The sequence below is a fragment of the Sturnira hondurensis genome, unplaced genomic scaffold, assembly GCF_014824575.4.
Source record: "Sturnira hondurensis isolate 20B ecotype Veracruz unplaced genomic scaffold, ASM1482457v3 Scaffold0010812, whole genome shotgun sequence".
NCBI lineage: Eukaryota > Metazoa > Chordata > Mammalia > Chiroptera > Phyllostomidae > Sturnira > Sturnira hondurensis.
The window spans coordinates 2038447-2061240 of NW_028083443.1; the positions used below are offsets into that span (position 1 = coordinate 2038447).

Below are 22794 nucleotides of genomic sequence, written 5' to 3' on the forward strand. Positions count from 1 at the left end.
ATAACTTCCAAACACTGAACCAGGAAAAATGCAACATCTAAATAGACATATCTGTTACAGACACTGAATCCCTAAATCGAAACCTTCCCACAAAGAAAATTCTAAACTTAGCTGGCTTTGCCAGTGAACTACTCCAAACACGTAATTTGCTTTCTTTCAAACACTACTGACCTTAGACTAACTCTTCCTAAGAATATAAAAAGAAAAAAACATTTACCCAAATCATTTTATGGGACTAGCATAGTTCTGAAACCAAAACCTAAGAAGGGTATTTTGAAATGAGGAAATTTCAGGCCAATATCTCCCATGAACACAAAAGCAAAAATACGACACAGCCCCAAACTGGAAACAACCTAAATGTTCATCACTTGATGAATCAATAAACAAAACGTGGTACATCCATTTAATGAAATATTAGTCAGCCACAAATAGGAAAGAAGTAGATACATGCTATAATATGGATGAAGCTTAAAAACATTATGGTAAATGAAAGAAAAAAAGGCCACAAAAGCTCACAAATGTATGATTCCATGTATATTAAATGTCCAGATAGATAAATCCATAGAAACGAGAAGCTGATTAGTGGTTGCCAGGAGCTGACAGAAAGGAGAAGGGGAGTGACTATGAATAGGTATGGAATTTATTTTCTTGGGTGAAGAAAAACGTCTGGCTGCACAACTTTGTGAATACACTAAAAACCACTGAGTTATACACTTTAAAAAGGTGTATTTTATATTTACGTGAACTATATTTTAATTTAAAAGATACGAAGAAAAAAGCCATCGACCTTTTATGTTTATGCCCAGAAACATAAAAAAGGAAAATAGGCAAAATGACAAATCCAATTGATGCAATTCAACATAACACCAGAATAAGGGAAGTATGATCATTTCAACAGGAGCAGTAAAAGTATTTTTAATCTAATAAAGATTATCTACAAAAAATCTATAGCTAACATTTTACTTAATTATACTCAATGATGAAAAATTAAATACTTCCACTAGGTATGGAAAAGACAACACAAGAACATACACCACCTCTATTTAATACTGTACTGGAAGCCGGTAAGTCACAATTGGTTGAAAGGAAAAAGTAAAGCACTTTTATTTGTAAATAGCAACTATATAGAAAATGCAAAATAATCTACAAATAAGGTAATAAAGAGTGAATTATCAATTTGTTTATTAGATTCCACATATAAGTGAAATCATATAGCATTTGTCTTTGACTGACTCATGGACATGGGCAATAGTGTGGTGATTGCACAGAGGAGAAAAGTGTAAGGGAGTTAAATGGTAATGGAAGAAACAATATAATTAAAAAAACAGACAGATGAATCACTTTACTGAAAACTTAGATTCTTATGGGTTAGCTGTAACACTTTCCCTAGTCCTTCCCCAAATGCCTACATACATATATCCAATAAATATCTTTTAGTACATTAAAAAAAGGAATTATCAATATCACTGGATACAACACCAATTTTTAAAAATAAGCTAATTTAAAAATCACTAAAAACAACTATGGTGCATATACACAATGGAATACTACACAGCCATAAAAAAGAAGAAATTTTTACCCTTTGCAATAGTGTGGATGAGTCTGGAGAGCATCATGCTAAGTGAAATTAGCCAGTCAGAGAAAGACAAATACCATATAATGTCACTCAAATGTGGAATCTAGTGAACAAACTGTACTAACAAGCAAAATAGAAACAGACTCATAGCTAGACAGCAGGCCTACCACCCCAGGAGAGGGGTGAAGGGGGTTAAGAAAAAAGGACTCACGGACACAGACAACAGTATGGTGATTGTCAGGGAAGGGAGGTATAAGGGAGATAAATGATAACAGAAAAAATACAATTTATTATTTTAAAAAAGGAAAAAAAGAGCCTAAAAAATGGTTGCTGAATTTACCCATGTTTTTGGAGTAGGCTAATATAGAATGAAGTTTAATATTTAGACTGAAATGAATCTTAATATTTGACTTAAGGACCAAAATTGTATATTAATAGATTCATAAATAATAATTAACACTTACATCTCATTTTATAATTGAAAAAATCTTTTCCACAGCTATTGAATTCTTCAGCAAGTGAATGACATCCATCAAACTGACCAGAATACTAGGAACACACTCTGTATGCAATAACTGTGTATGGGCTTGATCTCATAAAAAATATAAATAAAAAATAAAAGCATTCTATGTAAACTGAAGCTTTTCTACAGAAGTCAGGCTTACTTCTCCTGTGTAATTAATGATACTCTCATCATTGTGCTCAAATTAAGGAGGAAGAGGCCTCTGATTACTAAGTAGAAGATGTTTATTTACTTAACCTAATTATAATTAATAACAAGAGATTTTAACACTGTAAATTGATCTAAGGGAAAGATGCAAACTGATTCCCTCTATGTGGCTTATGTCCCTTTATCTTATTTGGAAATCTTCACATGGGGTTGGGAGTAAGAACTATAAATAAAGCTACAGTTGCAGTGGGCAGAACAGCCTAAGAAAAAGGGGAAAATAAAAGATAAAGAGGGGGAAAGAGGGTGGGAGCAGAGAGTGAGGAGAAGATCTCTGTTAAGAAATCTGTCTGTGAGAATCTCTGTTAAGAGTGACCAGAAAATCTCTGTTAAGTTATGACTGAATGCCTCATGCAGATTTATACTATAAGGTACACGTGGCTAAGTAGGTGAGGAGAACTCAGGCCATGAAGCAACTCTATTTAGTAAGAGCTAGCACATTTTTATTTCTTATTACTAAGTTAAAGTAAAGTGTCTTCCTTGGTTTGGACTCCCTCAGAAGTAGACCTGATTCAAGGATTCAGGTCCAAGCACTTGCTTTGCAAGATCCACTGAGAGGGGGAATCAGAAGGGACCTAGGGAAAGCAGCCAAGAAAGAATGCATTACTAAGCTGGTTACCCTGACCTGGGCAACCAGAGCATCACCCTACTGGAGAACTCTGGTAGATGGTGTAGAACAGGACTCAGTTATCCCACCAGAAAAGATGAGAAAAATGAGGTATTATCCACCGACTCCTCATCCATCACTGGCTGAAAGCCTTTCTGAAGGCATTAATTAACACTCTGGCATTTCTGGCTCGCCCTGCACAGAGGCCAAGCATGTCTCTATGGCCAGTAAGAAAGCTCTCAGGCAGACAGTCACAGATGTAAGCTGAGAGCATGGAGAGAAATATTAAAGACACATGGTTAGCACGCTAAGAACATCCACTGCAGTGTCTCCTATCCAAAAGATAAATGAATTCTGTCTCCCTCTTCTTTCCCTTTAAACATTCATTTCTAAATTCTCTTTTCCCTTCTCCATCTAACCTCGATTCACTTTCCCACTGAAATCTCACCTATCCCTGCCTTCTGCAAAAGGTAAAAATGAGTAGGTTTTAGGTTATTATGATCTCTTTTTTAAAAAAATATTTTATTTATTTATCTTTAGAGAGGAAGGGAAGGTGAGAGGAAGGAAACATCAATGTATGGTTGCTTCTGGTGCATCCCCTGCAGGGAACTGACCCCTGCCGGAAACTGGCCTGCAACCCAAGCATGTGCCCTGACTGGGAATCGACCCGCGATTGTCTGGTTCGCAGGCCCACGCTCAATCCACTGAGCTACACCAGCCAGGGCCTATTATGATCTCTTAATGTCTCAAGAAAATGTCTCAGACTTCTGACCTACAGGAAAAGAGGCAGATGGTAAGTAACAGTATATTCGTGAGGAGGCTTTCAACATACTGAACACAATGTTATATTGGAACACAGCCATGCTCATCTGTTTACACACCATCTATGGCTGCTTTCAAGATGTAACAACAGAGTAGAAAAATCTCAACAGAGACCATACTGCTGCAAAGCCTAAAGTATTAGTATCCCGCCCTTTACAAAATAATTTTGCTGACCCCTCACCCATATCAAGCAGTCTCATATGTGTATAACTGGATTCCCAGAAGGAAATAAAAGACTGGGTTTGAAATAATAAATATTTGAGGAAATAAAGGCCAAAATATGCCAAATTAAACAAAAATTAACATTACACAGGTGTAAGAAGTTCAACGAACCAAGCATGAAATATACACACAAAAAATATTTAAGCACAGTACAGACCAATTACTAAAAATCAAAGACAAAGAGGAAAATCTTAAAAGCATCCATAGAAGTAACTCTAGTTCCAATATGATGGCATCAACCCAAATACAGCCTATCTTTCCCACTGTTTACAACTAAAAACTGAACAAAAAACAAAAAAGGAAAAAGGGAAGGAAGAAAGGAAGGGAGGGAGGGGGGAAGGAGGCAGGTAGACAAGGAAGGGAGGGAAAGAAGAAAGGGGGAGGGAGAAGAGGGGAGAATTACTTGAAAACTCTGGAAAGGGAAAAAAAGAAGATTGAGGAGGGGAGTCAAACTCGGAAAAATGACCCACAGTTAGTGAGTTTCCCATTCTGGTTATTTTTTAAAGATTTTATTTATTTATCTTTAGAGGGGAAGGGAAGGAGAGAGGGAGAGAAATATCAATGTATGGGTGCCTCTCATGGGTCCCCTGCTGGGAACTGGCCTGCAACCCAGGCATGTGCCCTGACTGAGAATCGAACCGCTATAGTCTGAGTCGCAGGCCCCCGCCCAATCCACTGAGCTCAATCCATGAGCCAGGGCTCATTCTGGTTATTTTTTTTCCTTTTTGTAACAGCTTTGCCTGAAGTCTAAGAAGCATTCAAGGCATTGAAGCAACAATCCAGAAATTAAAACTCCAAAAGAAACCCTATTTTCTGGACACAGATTTGGGGGAAGTGGCTCCTGCCAGCTGAAGAAGGTGCAAGAAATCCTGGAAAGGAGAAAGATGGAGAAAGGAATTCCCTAATTCTATATATAAACCAACAAAAGTCTTAGGCTTACTGTGGAGCTGTACAGGTATGGGACAGACCCATACAAACACAGCAAAGGCTCTGAGAATTAAACCAAGATCTGAATCACCACCCACAGAAGGCAAGACCAAATTCATCATCTGAACCTAAGTGGGTTGGTGGTCTGCTAAAAGAAACAACAAAAATCAACATTCTCCAGAGAATTATGATATGCCCCAGAGTTTATAAAATGTACCATTCACAATGTCTAAGATCCAATTCAAAATTCTCCCAATGCAAAACTTACGAAAAATGTGATCAATTTCAAGAAAAGAAACAATTAACGGGTGCCAAACCTGAGATGATTGATCCAAATGCTGTAATTATCCAACAATATCTTTAAAGCAACTACCATAAGAATGCTCCACCCAGTAAAGGGAAACACACTTGAATTGAATACAAAAAAAAAAGCTCTCAGAAGACAAGCAGAAATTATCTTAAAAATAAGCCATATGTAAATTCTGAAACTGAACAATATGTGTAATAAAACAATTTGCTGGATGGGTTCAATAAGAAAATGGAAATGACAGTGAAAGAGGTCTGCAGACCTAAAAATGGATCAATAAAAACTATCCAATCTGAATAGCAAAGGAAAAACATACAAACAAAAGGAAAAATGAATAGTCAGAGACTTGTGGAACAATCTCAAAAGTTTTATCATGTTAGTGGAATCTTAAAAGGAAAAGAAACACACACCAGGGCACAATATTTGAAGAAATAATGGCAGAAAGCATCCCCAATCTGGTGAAAGACAAATTTCCAGATTCAAGAAGCTGAGCATCTCCAAAGAGGATAAAACTCAAAACAAAATGACTTGACAGATCAAATCAAACTGCTAAAAACCAAAACCAAAGTATTCTTGAAAGCAGAGAAATGTGTCATACTACAGAGAGGGAAATATGATCAAATTACTAAAAGTTCCTCATCAGAAACCATACTGGTGAAAAGATACTGGAGCATCATTGAAACACTGAAAGAAAACAAGTGTCTACTGAGAATCCTACATCCACCTAAAATACACTTTAGCAATAAAAGCCAAAGAAAGACATTCTCAGATGAAGAAAAACAGTTTGCTCCTGCAAGAATCGCTGAAGTAAGTACTTTAGGGTGAAAGGAAATGTAGCATCTTCAGGAATGAAGGAAGAACAACAGAAATAATAAACGTATAAGTAAACATAAAACACTACTTTTTTCCTTGAACTTCTTTAAAATACATATGACTTGACAAAAAAACTGTAAGTGTACGTTGAGGTTTTCCAAGTATGTAGCCACAACACTTATGAAACCTGTAATATAAAGAGGGGACAGGCAGCGAAAGCAAAGTAAAGGGTCTATATATATGACTGGAAGGCTTCTCCATTTTCAATGATGCAGTAACAATAGTAAACCTAAATGGACTATGAAAGGTTTTCAATAGAAATAAGTATAAATCCTTAACATTAAAAACCAAAAAGATAAAGCCAAAAAGGCCAACAGATATATTAAAATGGGATACTACGATAAAATCCAAAAGGCAAAAAAAAGAGGAAGAGAGGAACAAAAAAAGAGAGGAAAACAGAAGACAATTACATGGTAAACCTAAAGCCAATGACATCAATAATTAATTACATTAAGTATTAATAGTCTACACTCTCCAAATGAAAAGCAAATATTGACAAAGTGGATTTTTTAAAAAGCAGTAAAATCCTAACACATGTTGCCCAAAGGATAGAAACTTTAAATATAAAAATGCAGATAGGTCAAAAGTAAAATGATGGAAAATTTTACCACACAAACAGTAAGCATGAGAAGATTGGAGAGGCTACTTTGACGTCAGGTAAAATAAGTTCATGACAACAAGTAATAGTGGAGATAAAGACATGTGTCATAAAATTCACCATTAAGTTTTAACAATTATAAATGTACCTATACCTAGGAGCAAAGTCCCAAAATACATGGGACTCCCTTCCCCTCCCTCTAAAAATAAATAAATAAAATCTTTAAAAAATAAGTTGCCAAAACCTTTACAAAAAAGAAAATACTACAATAATTAATAAATAATAGTACAAGAAAAAACTATGTGTCTCACGTACTCAACTGTAAACCTACTTTTGCCCCACCCTATACAGACAGCATCAAAATTCATGGGATGCAACTACAGCAGTACTTCGATGAAATTTCATACCTTTAAATACTTATGTTAGAAGCAATGAAAAATCTGAAATCAATGACAATGAGTTAAGATTCTAAGTTAAGAAACTAGAAAAACTACAAAACTAACTCAAAGTAGAAGTAAACTATAGTGAAAGAAAAGTCAATAAAATAGAAGATCAACAGAGAATGTTGGTTCTTCAAACTTATACATAAAACTGATAAATTTCTAACTAGGCTGATCAAAGAAAAGAGAAAATTCCCCAACAAAAGGAACAAAAAAGAAATTAGCACAGATCCCACAGACATTAAAGGATAAGAAAAGAATGTTATGAATGACTTTGTGCCAAAAATTTCAACAATTTAGATAAAATGGTAAATCTCTCCCTCCCACCAAAAAATACAGGTTACCAAAATTGACATAAGAAATAACAAAAAAATCTGACTATCCTTACATCTACTAAAGAAACTGAATTTGTCAAAAACTTCCCTAAATGGAAATTCCAGGACCAGATGTTGTCCCTAGTGAATTCTAGCAAATATCAAGAAGAAATAAAAACAATCTCATGCAAACTTTCTTAGAATACATGAGAGGAGATTACTATCCAACTCATTTCATAAGATAAGGATAACTGTAATGCTAAAACCTATCCTAACAAAGATATCACCAAAAACAAACAAAAAATATTATAGGCCAATATACTTAATAAATATAGGCCTAAAAATTCCTAATAAAATATTAGCAAGTCAAACTTAAAATGCGTTGCATACAAGAAGGTTTATCCCAGGAATATGAAGTTGACTTAACATTCAAAAATTAATTTTCTTCTCTTTTTCATCTTAATATATTATCATTTCAATAAATGCACAAAAAGCATTTGACAAAATTCGAAACACATTCACAATTAAAACTATCAGCAAGGTAAGAATAGTAAAGAACTTGCTCAAACTGGTAAAAGCCATCAGAACACCTATAGCTAACATCATAATTAATACTGAAAGACTAATTTGTAATTGTATCTCCTTCAGATTAGGAACAAGAAAGAAATTTTCACTACTTCTATTAAGCATTGTTATGAAAGTTCCTGTAATTAAAATAAAGGTGGGGGAGTGCAGGGGTATCTGGAGATGAGAAAGAATGAGAATATGACTATACAGACATCCCAGAAAACCTATAAAACAACTACTAAAATTAATCCACAGCATTCACTATAGACTACCTATTACACTAGGATTCCCTTGTTTCAAATAAAGCTCCTCCAGAATTCTAGTTAGTCCCATTTCCCAGACAAACTTTCCAGAGGAAATAAAGCAAGACAAAATACAAACCCCACACACAATGGTTTCAAGGCCAAAACTTACAGTCACAACCTCTTCTCTGCTAGCCATTCTAGGTTCCCTCCATACTTGCTAGCATTTCTGCTGGCCCAGGAGGCTGTTTTCGTGAAGTAGTCGTAAGGCCTTTCTCATATTCATCTACTTTCAAAACTGGATAAGGAAGTGCCAAGAGACACCTAATAAATCGCCTGTGTGCCGAATCCCCGGCTGCACTGTGGAGCAGTAGCTCTCCCTCCTCCAGGTAACTAGGTACATTATCCCTGTCCAAATGGTGACTTCCGTCCTTGGAAATGAAATGTCAAGTCCTAGCTGTAGCTGTGTCTTAAACTGTGAAGGATTCTTGTACCTTCTATGGGAGATGATCCCCTTCTGAGAACCAAGACCTTTTAATCGGTGGTGCTCAGAACTACAGGAAAGGGAAGCATAAATTCCCCAGTGGATCACCGAGAGTGATGCTAAGTAGAACCACTCCTATTTCTGTATGTTCTTCCTACTGGGAACACTGGAGGATGGGACCTCATCTCTGCACACTATCCTGTCTAACCTCCAGGTACCATCATCAATTGTGCCATCAGAAGACTGTTCTGCTGCTCTATTGTTAAAAGCTTGTAAGAGGAGTGATGCGTGACGGGAAAATGGATCCCATGGATCCTCCTTTGCTATATATAAAGTAGGTCCCTTACTCTGAAACGCTATTATGGAGACCTTGTGCTGGTAAATCAAGTATTCTGTAAGCCCTCAATTAGTGGCACTGGCTGAGCTCCTGCAAGCTGGAAAGACAAATTTATACTCAGAATATGTGTCAAATCCAGTCAAAATGAAACATGGTCCTTTACAGAACATAGGACAGCATGGCTACTGTCAGGCTGGACATTCAGCAATTCAGCTGCTACATCACTATTGATAAATAAAAAGTCCATTAGTGGGCCCTGCAGAGCCAACACCAGTAATTTTTCCACAACACCTGTAGGCCAAAAGAAATACCTACGAGTAGTGTTAAGTAGTAAGATCCAAATGATAAGAATTTACATCTAACAACTTAGCCATTTGAAAAAAGAATACACAAAAATTGAAAGAAAAACAGTTTTATTTCATTCTTAGCTAAGTACAATTACTTTAAAATATTAGGACATGTGCAGCTTCTGGGCACTGCACAACTTCTCCGACTTGGCATCAGATTAAAACATGCCACACTCCTTTCCTGTTCCACACTGATTTTTGTGCTGTGCTTGATTTCTATTACAGCAACTACCTGAAATTTTTTGAAAAGATATGACATCCTCAAAAGGAATGTAGCATGACCTAATGTCAAAAATGTGAATTACCTCATTGGTAATTTGCAACAGATATTACTGTGTTGCCTTTGAAATTATGAAATATCCCATGGCATTTGTGTGTGTCTGCCATGGTGTTCTGGGGTGTCTCAGCACACAGTTTGAGGTTGTGTGTGTGTGTGCACACACAAGCACAAACACAGTAGCCCCTTTCCTCCTAGCAGGCTAGCACTGCCTAATAGATTACCTTACCTCTAATTATTGGGTTGATGATGGCAGTAGGGAAGAGAAGACTAGATGGAGGTAGTATAGTCTCCAAGCAACTACCCTCTAATCAGAAGAAGGCTGCTTCTGCAAGCCCAGAGAGCTGGGGAGAATTCGGGGCTTCAAAGAGCTTATGTGCATCAACTCTGATGTCCCATTCTGAGTCAGGGCCCCCACTGATTTCTTATCGCAGCACAGATTTGCCAAGACTTCAACTGACCCAGGAGCTCTGCTACACTTAAAATTAAGTCTCAGGCCTAATCCTTAGCTTTTTCTTTCTTCCTACTGCAGAAGATGAATTTCTTTACATAATGCTAAAGAAATAACCTAACTTTCTCATTTTGCCCCCAATAACCTTCAGCCTTTCATCAACTGTCTCCAATCTATCAATGTCACTCCCCAACAGATGTCTATCACAGTCCTTATAATTAATAACTTTCTAAAACCTCTCAAAAGCCTAAGATACTGTATCCACTGACACATTTCCTTCTACAGGAATCCCATTCCAGTGCACCACCTGTGAGAGTTTCAACAGTTGCACAGCCAAGGGTTATCATAACAGTGCTCCATCCACATAACCAGTAGAGGGTTCACACTGCCAGCCAGCAGGCAGATAATCTAGCCCCCAAATTCCATGTCAAAATCTATTCCTCAGACCACAGTTGTCTTCAGTGAGGTTCTCCAGGATAGAGACTCGGAAATGGAGATTTGCACACCGTAAGTTTATTGAAGAATGCCCTCCAAATCAACAACTGTGGGGCAGTGAAGGAAGTAAGACTAAACAGAGAAAGGAGCTGAATTGCAATGCAATCACAGGATGGCCTCAGCCAATGCCATGGGGAGCTCTAAAGTTGTAATCTTCAAAATTATCCTGTCTTAGTGTAAAAGGGCCAGGTATTTATATTCTCACATAGAACAGGTTTTGGATACTAGCTCGTCCTGAAAAAGAAGCACGACTTTGAGGGAAGCAGTTACTGGCTAAGGGAAGTGCCTGGAGAGGGACATGGAGGTAACCAGCTTTAGCTGGTTACAACAGCTAGGGGAGCCTGTACCTCAACAGAGATAACTGGGTGGTAAACCACAGCACCTGCAACCTCATGACTAGACTATTACATGGATTTTTATATTAATTTGGCTAATGAGGGGAGAGAATTAAGCATTTACCCTGCTTTCTTAAAAGAAGCTACATCACCAGCTCATGAGGAAAAACATTTCTTTGCAGAACAGAACCAGTCAATAAACATAGAACAAATAACAGAATTATAAAAACCATCATTTTGAAACCCCTAATAAAATTACTGACTCAGACAAGGATTTTCAAAGGGTGCTAAACCCATTAAGTGAAAGATATACACAGTGTGCAAAAGTTATTACCCATGATTACTTGCTTACTGTAAATGGAAAAGGCACACATTTAAAGAAAAGAGATCTAATGGGCACCATCTTACCCAAGTAATTAGACTGAGCAGTATTAAACACTGAGACCATCTCAAAACCTCTGAGAGCCTCAGCCAACACCTGGATGGGATGCAATAAGCAGTACATGTGGCTACATACAAAATATGACTGCTAAAAAATGTTTAACCAAAACCTAATGAACCTTTAAAGCCTAACTTCCATTTACAGAAAATACAAGGAGGGGAGAAACAGAAATTAATAGTATGTGGGGTCCTACACTTAAGTAGCCAGATTTATAAGACATTCTAGAAAAAGTAAAATATTGGTGACAGAAACTGATCTGTGGGGGCCAGTGGTCAGAGGTAGGAAGAAGGAATTAATAAACTTTTTGGAGTGATGTATACTTAATCTGTACTTGATTGTGGTGATGATTCTTAAGACCCTCCAAATAGAAACTTTTAAAAGGACAAATTTATATTCAAAGAAGAACTAATACCTATCTTTCTCAAACCATTCCAAAAAATTCAAAAGGAGGGAAGACCCCCAAACTCTTTTTATGAGGCCAGTATTATCTTAATTCCAAAACCAGGTAAAGATGTAACAAAGAAAGTAAATTAAAGGCTAATGTTGCTGATGAACATCGTTGCTAAAATCTTCAACAAAATATTGGCAACCTGGATCCAGCAATACATTAAACAGATCATACAACATAATCAAGTGGGATTTATCCCAGGGATGCAAGGACGATATAACATTCTCAAATCAATAAATGTAAGGCATCACATAAATAAAATGAAAGACAAAAATCACACGATCATATTAATAGATGCTAAAAAAGCATATGATGAAATCCAGCACCCATTTATGATGAAAACACTCAACAAAGTGATAATAGAGGGAGCATACCTCAACACAATAAGACCATATATGAGAAACCTATTGCCAACATCATACTCAATGGGCAAAAACTAAAAGCATTTCCCTTACGATCAGAAAAAAGACAAGGGTGCCCACTTTCACAACCCGTATTCAATATAGTACTGGAAGTTCTAGTCATACTGGTTAGACAAGAAAAAGAATAAAAAGCACCCAAACTGGAAAAGAGGAAGCACTCAAACTGGAAAACTGTCATCATTAGCAGACAACATGTTAGTGTAGATAAAAAACCCTATAGTCTCTACAAAAAAACTAATTGACCTAATAAGTGAATTCAGCAAAGTAGTAGAATACAAAGTCAATATTCAGAAATCAATGGCATTCTTGTACACCAACAATGAATTATCAGAAATAGAAACTAAGAAAAAAAATCCCATTTACTATATAGCAACAAGAAAAATAAAGTACCTAGGAATAAATTTAACTAAGGAAATAAAAGACCTATACTCAGAAAACTACAGAATACTGAAGACAAAAATTGAGAAGATACAAATAAATAGAAGCATATACCATGTTCATGGGTTAGAAGAATTTACATCATTAAAATGTCCATACTACCTACAGCAATCTACAGATTCAATGCAACTCCTATTATATTACCAATGGCATATTTCACAGATCTGGAACAAATATTCCAAAAATTTATATGGAACCAAAAAAGACCCTGAATAGTCTCAGAAATCCTGAGAAAGAACAAAGATGGAGGTATCACAACATCTGATATCAAACTATATTACATGGCTACTGTAATCAAGACAGTCTGGCACTGGCATAAGAATAGACACACAGACGAATGGAACAAAATGGAGAGCCCATAAATAAACCCAAGTCTCTATGGTCACTTAATATTAGACAAAGGGGGCATGAGCCTACAATGGAGTAAAAACAGTCTCTTCAATAAATGGTGTCAGGAGAACAGGACTGGTACATGAAAAAAATGAAACTAGACCATCAACTTATACACACAAGAGTACATAAAAATAAACTGAAAATGAATGAAGGACTTAAATATGAGTCATAGCACCATAAAAGTCCGAGAGGAAAACCTAGGGACAGAAATTTCAGACATCCCACAGAGCAATATTTTTGCCAATATATCTCCCAGGGCAAGGGAAATAAAGGGAAAAAATAAACAATTGTTACAACACCAAATTTAAAAGTTTCTGCACAGCTAAAGAAACCATCATCAAAATGAAAAGGGAACCAACTATACAGAACATATTTACCAATGATAACATTGGACAAAGGTTTAATCTTCAAAATATATAAAGAACTTATATGACACAACACCAAGAAGACAAACAACCCAATCAAAAATAGGCAAAGGACCTAAGTAGTCAATTCTCCAAAAAAACATACAGATGGCCCATAGAAATATGAAGAAATGCTCAATATCTCTAGCCATCAGAGATGCAAATTAAAACCACAGTGAGGAATCACCTCACATGGGTCAGAATGGCTATCATTAATAAATCAACAAACGACAAGTACTGGTGAGGATGTGGAGAACATCCTCAGGGAACACTAGTGCACTGTTGGGAACACTAGTGCACTGTTGGTGGGAATGCAGACTGGTGCATACTGCGGAAAACAGTATGAAATTTCCTCAAAAAATTAAAAGTGGAACCACCATAATTATGACCCAGCAATTCCACTGCTCGGAATATATCTTAAGAATCCTGAAACACCAGTTCAAAGAACTTATGCACCGCAATGTTCATAGCAGCGCTATGTACAATAGCCAAGTGTTGGAAACAGCTCAAGTGCCCATCAGTAAATGACTGGATTAAAAAACTATGGTACAGTTACACAATGGAAAACTACAGAGCAAAAAGAAGTCCTACTTTTTGCAACAGCATGGATGTACTGGAGACTAGTATGCAAAATAAGCCAGTCAGGGAAAGACAAATACCATATGACCTCACTTACAACTGGAATCTAATGAACAAAATAAAAAACAAAAAAATAAAACCAGACATGGAAACATGGATTAGTTATGGTATGGGAAGAGGGAGGGAGGAAGGGGAAAGGATTGGTCAAAGAATATGTATGAATGACTCATGGACATGGACAAGGGAGAGAAGACTGACTTTGGGCAAGAGGGTGGAATGGGGGAAAAGGTAAAAAAAAATGAACAACTGCAACAGAATAAGCAATAAATAAAGGTGAATTATGCCTTATGTGAATTAAACTCAATTAACTGTATCCCTCCTCCAAAAACCTGAATGTTTATTGTTGTTGTATAAAATAGTGAAACTATTTTGATTTTTTAAACAAATTATCTTAAAGCACAAAGGTATTTTTAAATTAATATTTTTATTTACTTTTAAGCCCGAAGGGAAGATTTTATGTTATCTTAAACTAAGAGAGTAATGCATTTTATATTTCAACTTACCAATATGACAACAGAATAGTTTTTGTGTTAACTTGTGTTGATACAAGATCCCATAGATATAACAGCCAATCAAAATTACTACCTATCCACAAATATATATATACACATACATACATACATACACACACACACATACACTGATTCAATCCCATATCACTTCCTAAAACACTCACTCCTATAATAATCTCTTCATTGCTCAAAAACATCAGTGTCTACTAAATAAAACCTAATTCTTACTTTGCTGTTCAAGTAAGCATTTTGGCCACAGCCTCCATTTGCAGAATGCTTTCCTACTAGTCTCCCTTCAGCACCTACATTCCAGCTCCAATGGAATTCTTACCATTACCTACACACAAACTGTGCTTTCTTCTTGCTCAGCCTTTCCCTTTGTCATAGTACACTATGCTTTCTCAGTGATTTCATTTAACACTTTTATCAGTACCTTCCTTTCTATCTTTACTTTCATCCAGAGAATAAACTGAAGTTTAGAAACTTTATCTTATAAATCTTTGTAGGGCCAATGGTTCACATCAAGTAGTAATCCCTAAATTTTTGTTGCATTAATTGACTACTTAAACCTTTACAACCAAAATCCCATGCACCTGAAACGTGGGCTCAAACACCATTTTTAACACAGAGATAAAGCAGTTGAAGGAACTGAGTTTAGCTTAAAAAAAACAACAAACCCCGCCACTTTTAAGCATAATCTCCTCTATTATTTCCACTAACAGTATTCTACTGCTTCAACCCCAATTCCGCTTTATCTCTCAATCTATCAATTCCCTCCTGGTATCATTTTCCTTTTTTAACATATGGTCAATCAGTATCACCAAAAACCTTCACTTTCTTTTCTTTCTTTGACTTTCCATCACACTTTAACTTTTCGGGGGCGGGGCAGGGCAGGTGAGGAGGGGACAGTGAAGAAGAAAACTGTATTCAATGCCAAATAGCTCAACTGTGATACAGCATAGCTGTAAAAAAGCCCTGGGGCCAAGCCCGTCTCAGACAGCTCTGCTCTGCTCCTGCTGGTATGCTGTGCACTGCACTGGTCTGCCGCACTCCATGAGATGCTCTGCTTCACTCTGTTCCAGGGGGACATCCTCGGTGTTTCAGCTCTGACAGGGAGACACAGTCTCTATTCCTCAGCGGAAAGGAAAATTGTACTTGAGAGGAGCTGGCTTATATGAACAGGAGTCTCCACCTCTGGCCCCTGATTAGTCCATGCTCATGCAATGAGGACTCCAAATTCCCACAGTTTGATTGGTCCAAATGGCACCTGATTAGTCAGAATTAGAACTGGAGCTCACGTGCAACTGTGCAATTTGAAGCTCACGTGCAACTCTGATTGGATGAGGAAAGCTTCAATCCTATTGGTTAGAATAGGCTTCCAAGAAACCTTTGTAAGGACAGGCTCAAAGGTCCAGGAACACAGTACAGGCAGGCAGTTTAGCACAGAAGCAGGCAGGTCAGCCCAGGCTTCTTCATGAAGGAGGGCAGTTTGCATGAGAAGTCCCTGTGCAGAGATGACCGTTAGGCTCTGTTTTAATTTGAGCCCACACTTCATCTTTGAATCAACTCAACTATTAGTTTTTCCATTTCCCTCTTGAGTGGAAAAACTTGTCATATCATGCTGACTGGAATTTTAAATATGTGGTTTTAATCACCATCATCATCATAACAACAGCAGCAGCAGCTGATGAACTAAGCACTTACCATGTACAGGCACAATGTCCTTTTAATACTGATAATGTTACAAGTAAAGAGACAGACAAAGGAATGCTTTGCCCAATTTAAGACAGAAAAAGACAGAACTAGAATCTGAACTAAGGCAATCTGCCTTCAGAGCAGATTTCACCCCTGTGCTACAGTTTTTCCCAAGTGAAACATTACACTGCCATTCACACACAAAACTGATCAAACATGCCTTTACACATTTCCTGTCCCATCCCTTTCTCCAACTGAATGTTCTAATTTTGATTGGTTCATTCATACAAAATATATTTATTCAGTCGCTGAATAAAAGAAATAGTTATTTCCACATTCAACACAGTCATTGAGACCAAATATAAAAGAGCAAGGCATGATCCTTACCTTCTCTTTAAGTCTCCAAACCCATGTGCCCTCACTGAGCAGAAATCAATAATTTATATTGAATAGGACTTAATGTGCCATGCAATTTACATATATGGATTCATTTCATCTACAAAACCAATCCTCATTACTATCATCTCCATTCTACATACAAGAAAACAAAGGGGTAAACAAGCAAAATAAACAAGTGGCACTACAATAAACTAAAAAGCTTTTGAATAGCAAAGAAAACCATCAACAAAACAAAAAGGCAACCTGCAGAATGGAAGAAAATACTTGCAAATCACATACCTGATAAGGGGATATCCAAAATATATATACTTATATACACACAATTGAGTAAAAACAGAAACCATCTGATTAAAGAATTCTGAAGAAGACCTGCTTATGGCCAACAGGCACACAAAAGGTGTTTCGACATCACTAATCACCAGGAAAATGCAAATCAAAATCACAATGAGATCACCTGACATCTGTTAGAATGGCTGTTATCAAAACAGACAAGAGATAACTTGTCTCTTAGGTGACGATGTGGAGAAAACGGTACCCTTGTGCACTACTGATGGGACTGTAAATTGGTACAGCCACTATGGAAAACAGTATAGAGGTTCCTCAAAAAATTAAAAATAGAACTACCACATGATCCAGCAATTCTACTTCTGGATATTTATTTAAAAAGGAAACTAAAACACTAACTCAGACAGACATCCACACCAGGGGTGTCAAACTCATTTTCACCAGGGAACACATCAGCCTCATGGTTGCTTCCAAAGGGCCTAATGTAATTTTAGGACTGTATAAATGTAACTACTCCTTAACTAGAGGCAAGGAGCTCCTGCTGCTGGGTAGAAACAAGGTGCCAGGCTGGGTAAAACAAGGTGGAGGGCTGATTCGACCCGGGGGCCTTGTGTTTGTCACTTGTGATCTACACTAACTGGAAAAGACACCTGCATCTCCCATCATGTTCTTTGCAGCATAACTGGAATAGCCAAGACATGGACGCAACCCTAAGTGCCCATCAACGATGAATGGATAAAGAAAAGACAGTGTCTATATACAACAAAATATTGTTCTTGTGTTATTATTATTACTATTTTCCATGTGAATAACTGAAAACCTTTTGCTCCACCCTATATTTGAAAGTGCTGAAAAGAAATCATAAAAGTTTTCACCTCAAGAAAAAAATCGTAACTGCATGTGGTAGGTATGCATGTTAATTAGACTTATTGTGGTGATTTATTTCAAAATATATGTAAAAATTGAATCATTATGTTGTACACCTGGAACTAATATAATGTTGTATGCCAATTACATCTCAATTTTTAAAAATTAGAAAAAAAAATCCTGGGGCACAGAACTTTTGTAAGTTCTGTGCTTACAGAACCTGGTGAAAATGGGGCACAGAACTTATGTAACATAATCATAGCCACACAGCTGAAACGTGGCAGAGCTCAGATTTAAAACTGGTGGAACTTCAGAATCCAAGCTGTTACCCACTTCACCAGAATGCCATCAAAGTCGTTAACTCCTTTAGGAGAGCAACCCTCACCTTCTCTACTGTACACTTAAAACGTAATCCACAGTAATTAATTCACTCAACACTGACTGATAATGAGCTTGCCTTGTTTTGTTCCTGAAACACAAGCTTATCCTCACCTCAGAGCCTTTATTACAATTTCCTAAAAGATTCTTCTTCTAGGTCCGCCTTTACATCATTACAATTCAACTTAAACATTGATTCCCAAAGACATCTGTCCTGACCACCACTTATAATAGCCTCCCTGGCCCTGGCTGGTGTGGCTCAGTGGATTGAGTGTGGGCCTGCGAACCAGAGTATCGCGGTTCGATTCCCAGTTAGGGCACATGCCTGGGTTGCAGGCCAGTTCCAGTGTGGGATGCATAAGAGGCAACCATACACTGATATTTCTCTCCCTCTCTCCTTCCCTTCCCCTCTAAGATAAATAAATAAAATCTTAAAAAAAAATAGCCTCCCTGCACTACAAATTGTCCATCACATGAAATTGGTTATATTTTCTTCAAAATTACATATCACTACCTGTTATTATCAGTTGTTTATTTCTCCCCGCTAGAATGGAAGCTCCAAGGGTAGAGACCTTGTCTATCTTGCTTATTGCTTTATCTTCTGCACCTAAACCAGTGCCTGGCTCACAGTAGGCACTTGATATTTACAGAATGGGTGTCAAACATTGTGTTAGATATTTGAATTACCAGAATAAACAGGATATAATTCTTATCCTCAATATACTCCTAGGTTTTTGTATTTACAAATACTTACTTCCTCCCCTTGTCTATTAAAGAAAAACTAGGTCCTAACTTTTTCGATGGCTAACCTCTCCACCTGTCATCTTAAAACAGTCCCTGAGATCCCTCTCTTACTCCTGCAATTTCTCCTTCTCCACTCACTGATAACCCGGTAATCTCCCCATTACCTCAACATATCCTACTGAGTCCTCACATCTCTCTACTATGACCACTTCCACAAAAGTCGTCAGTAACCTGGAAAGTGTTCTCACTTCCTTCAGCATTTAACACTGCCATGGCCTTTCAATCCACTTTCTTAGGACTAGTATCTCTTTCTTAGCTGCCAACGTTTCATGGTTCTCTTCTTAATATTTTTATTTGTTTAAAGCTAAAGCTACCTATATTGTCTTCTTTCTCTCATACTTTAAACTTATGCTCACTAGAGCTTTACCTTCTATTCTTGCTCCATTCTGTCTCTGAAACTTCTCATCTCCTCCTCTAACTCAGCTAATACTTCTATACAAATAATATTCATTCAGTGCCTAAATCCCAACTCCATTTTCCCCATCATATTTAATAAGAAAAACTGATTCAATTTTTAAGCAAAGTCTCAATAAAGAATAGTTGTGGGCTAAGACTTAGAAGAAATTATGTGAACACTAATAAATAACAATGTCCCAAACAAGCAGTAAAAGATAGTATTATAGAACTTGAGGGTGGTTTCCATGAGTGCTTCTTGAAATATTTGAACTAATTCTTCATTAATTTAACTGATAGCTTGTACAAAATTGAGCCAAAGAGTAAAAATCATTCACAAATTTTATACATGTGGTTAATCTATATGAATTTTATTCTAGCTATATAGAAATTGCATCAATACACAAGAATAGCATTAAAAAGTTAAAGTAGGATTTATACCAGTCACAAGTTATTATTGGGTTGTGCAAAAATTAATTTAATTTTTTCCATACAATGGCTCCAGTAGCGATTAGTTGTCTTTAACTTCATTCAAAAGATTTTGTTGATTGTATTGTGACAGCTGTCACACTAACATGCACTTTTAAAAAACTTATCAAAATTGGTGGATTTTTGTACAGCCATTTTAATACTGAAGATGGAAGAAGACACCCAACATATTCAGAGTATTTTGCTTTATTATTTCAAGAAAGGTAAAAATGCAACTGAAATGCAAAAGAAGATTTGTGAAGTGTATGAAGAAGGTGCTTGTGACTGATCAAACGTGTCAAGGGTGGTTTGTGAAGTTTCTTGGAACTACTGATATTCTGGCCAAATAATGGTTTTGCTGTGGGGCTGTCTTATGCATTGGACGATGGTTGGTAGCACTACTGGCCTCTACCCACTAGAAGTCAATAGTGGGAGGTAGTGGACATACTCAAAATATCTAAATCAATAGTTATTGGTGAAAATGAAGGATTTTATTTTATTTTACAAAAAAACTAAACAAACTTTTTGGCCAACCCAATATATAGGTCAGGAAATACCATGCAAAGTAAATTTAAATTCTTTGACAGGGCTTTGTAAAACTGTACCTGCAGTGCCATCCTTTAAAGACTCACAGCTCAAAATTATATACCAATTATCAGAGCAAACTGTCTAATGAGGTTGTGCGCTAGTTTCAAAAACATTGGCAAGAAACAGACTTGTGCCACTGTGGCCTTCAACTTAGATAGCAAAAGGTGGTTATACACATTTATATCCTTATGATAAAACTACTCATGTGCCCAATACTGTACTCAACTACAGAAATGAGAAGTATGAACAATTAAAACTCTCTGCAACAGACAAGAGCCACAGTAAATTACTGGTGAAACTCCAAATACCTGACTTACAGCCTACCACCCTTTCATAATGGGAGGAAATGACATCTGTTAATGCCTAGCAAACTGCACATTCAATAAATACACTAAACTATGTAACATTTAACAAAATCCTATGATGCTTCCCCATTTCCCCATGTATTGCAAGAAGCCTGAGAAAAATGATGCCAACTTCCAAATACTACTGTCAAAACCAAGCTGGTAAAACAAGTCAGTCACCATCCTCCAAGGTGTGTGGCATGTAAGGGCATGGAAAAAAATAGAAAAGCAAAAAAGATACACATATTTTAAGAAAAAGAAAATGAAACTGATTTAATGTCTCCTACATCAAGGAAGCTGAAGGTGCAGTGAGCCTAGGAAGAGATCTAAGAGCTACTCAAATTTTCTGGTTGGTGGCAGATGAACACTACCAGCTGTCTTATTTTGAAGTTCTTCAGCATCCCCCTTTCCCCACAAAACCCCCTCTACTCTGAAGCCTATAAGCAGCAGTGGAAATAGAACACAAGATAAAGGGAAATGGCTGATGGGACATCAAAACACAAGAGCAGCTACAACCACATTTCTAGAAGACCCGTTATCAAAGCACAACTCTAAGGATCTGAATCAGATACCTTTCCCGTCCACGTAAGTCTCCATCTGCAACCCTTTTGCTTAATTCTCTTAAATGGAAACCCCATGCCTTACTCAACCGCCTGATTATCTAAAAAGCTGTCATATATAAATACATGAATATAAATGTATAAATACATATACCTACATGAGTATATATGAATAGGCACATATATAAAACATCCTTAACCTACACCATTCCACCACTAAGTGAAAGGCAGATTCGGCAGATTTTTCAGGGGATTTGGAAAAGGGAGGATGGAGTGTCATGGGGGATGGGAGTGAGAAATACTTGCAAATACTATTGCGACAGACCCTGGAAACGCCACTGCCCCCACCACTCTTGCAAATTCTCTTCATGCAGTACCCTCTTACCCTTCACTCATCCCTCCTCCTTCATCAACAATACACACACGTGTCATAAGCGACCCGCACGATCACCTTTTCTGAAACATCACACGCTACCCTCCCACCCTCGCTACCCACCCAAAGACACACACTAAGGGCACACACTGCTGCCACCGCACCCTCCTATCTCAATTGTCTCTACTATACAGCATCAAGCGCTTGCAGAAAGGTAACTCAGTAAGTACGCAGACACACACAAGCATACGGCTGCGCGTGCCGCATGGAGCGCAAGGACAGACACCCGGAGACGCACCTGGAGGCCGAGTGTCCAGCGCTGCTGCCCCCCGGGTCCCTGTCACTGAGAGCAGCTGTGTAAATCCTCCGGTAGCGGTCGGCCAGGGCCCGGCCTGACAGCAGCAGCTGGTAGTGACCCCGTGAGTCCGCGGCAGGCAGCCCCAGCCCCAGCCCCGCAGCAGTCACGGACCCCTCGTGAACCGGCATGAATAGCGCCCCCGGCGCTGGGAAGGAAGAGACAGAGGCGGCGGGGAAGAATCCGTCCCCGCCGGCCCCCGAGGAGGCGGCGGCGGGGGAGGCAGTGGCTGCGCACATCATCATCCTCGCCGCTGCTGCCGGGTCCCCGCGGGCCGGGCAGGCAGACAGGCGCGCGCACACACACACACAGCCCTTTTCCAACGACGACGGCTCCGGCGGTGGCCTCTCACTCCAGCAACCAGGAAACTACAAAGACATCAACGACCCCCTCCTCCTCCTCTTTTTCCTTCTCCCCACTGCACGGCCCTCGCCGCTACTGGGGCCGCTCATCTAACCCGGCCACCTCGGGAGTGTGAGGAGGAGGCGGTGCCGCCGCCGCCGCTGCCGCCGCTGCTCTCACCGCCGGGACTACCCGCAATGGGAAGCTGCCGGCTGAACTGGGCATGCGCCACTCCTTGCACATGCTCAGTAACCCCAGTCTGCTTCCCTCCCCACCCCCTCCCCGCCACCACTCCCT

At 38.2% G+C, this 22794-nt stretch overlaps 1 protein-coding gene across 1 annotated transcript in view; it reads right to left on the minus strand.

Annotated features, from left to right (window-relative positions):
• Window positions 1-22687, minus strand: part of MYCBP2 (MYC binding protein 2) — a 264592-nt gene extending 241905 nt beyond the window's left edge. Inside the window, exon 1 of the mRNA XM_037059374.1 lies at window positions 22099-22687. Within this exon, the coding sequence (XP_036915269.1) occupies window positions 22099-22400 (302 nt within the window). The 5' untranslated portion in view covers window positions 22401-22687. The remainder of the gene's footprint in view (window positions 1-22098) is intronic.
• Between the last annotated feature and the right edge of the window lie 107 nt (window positions 22688-22794).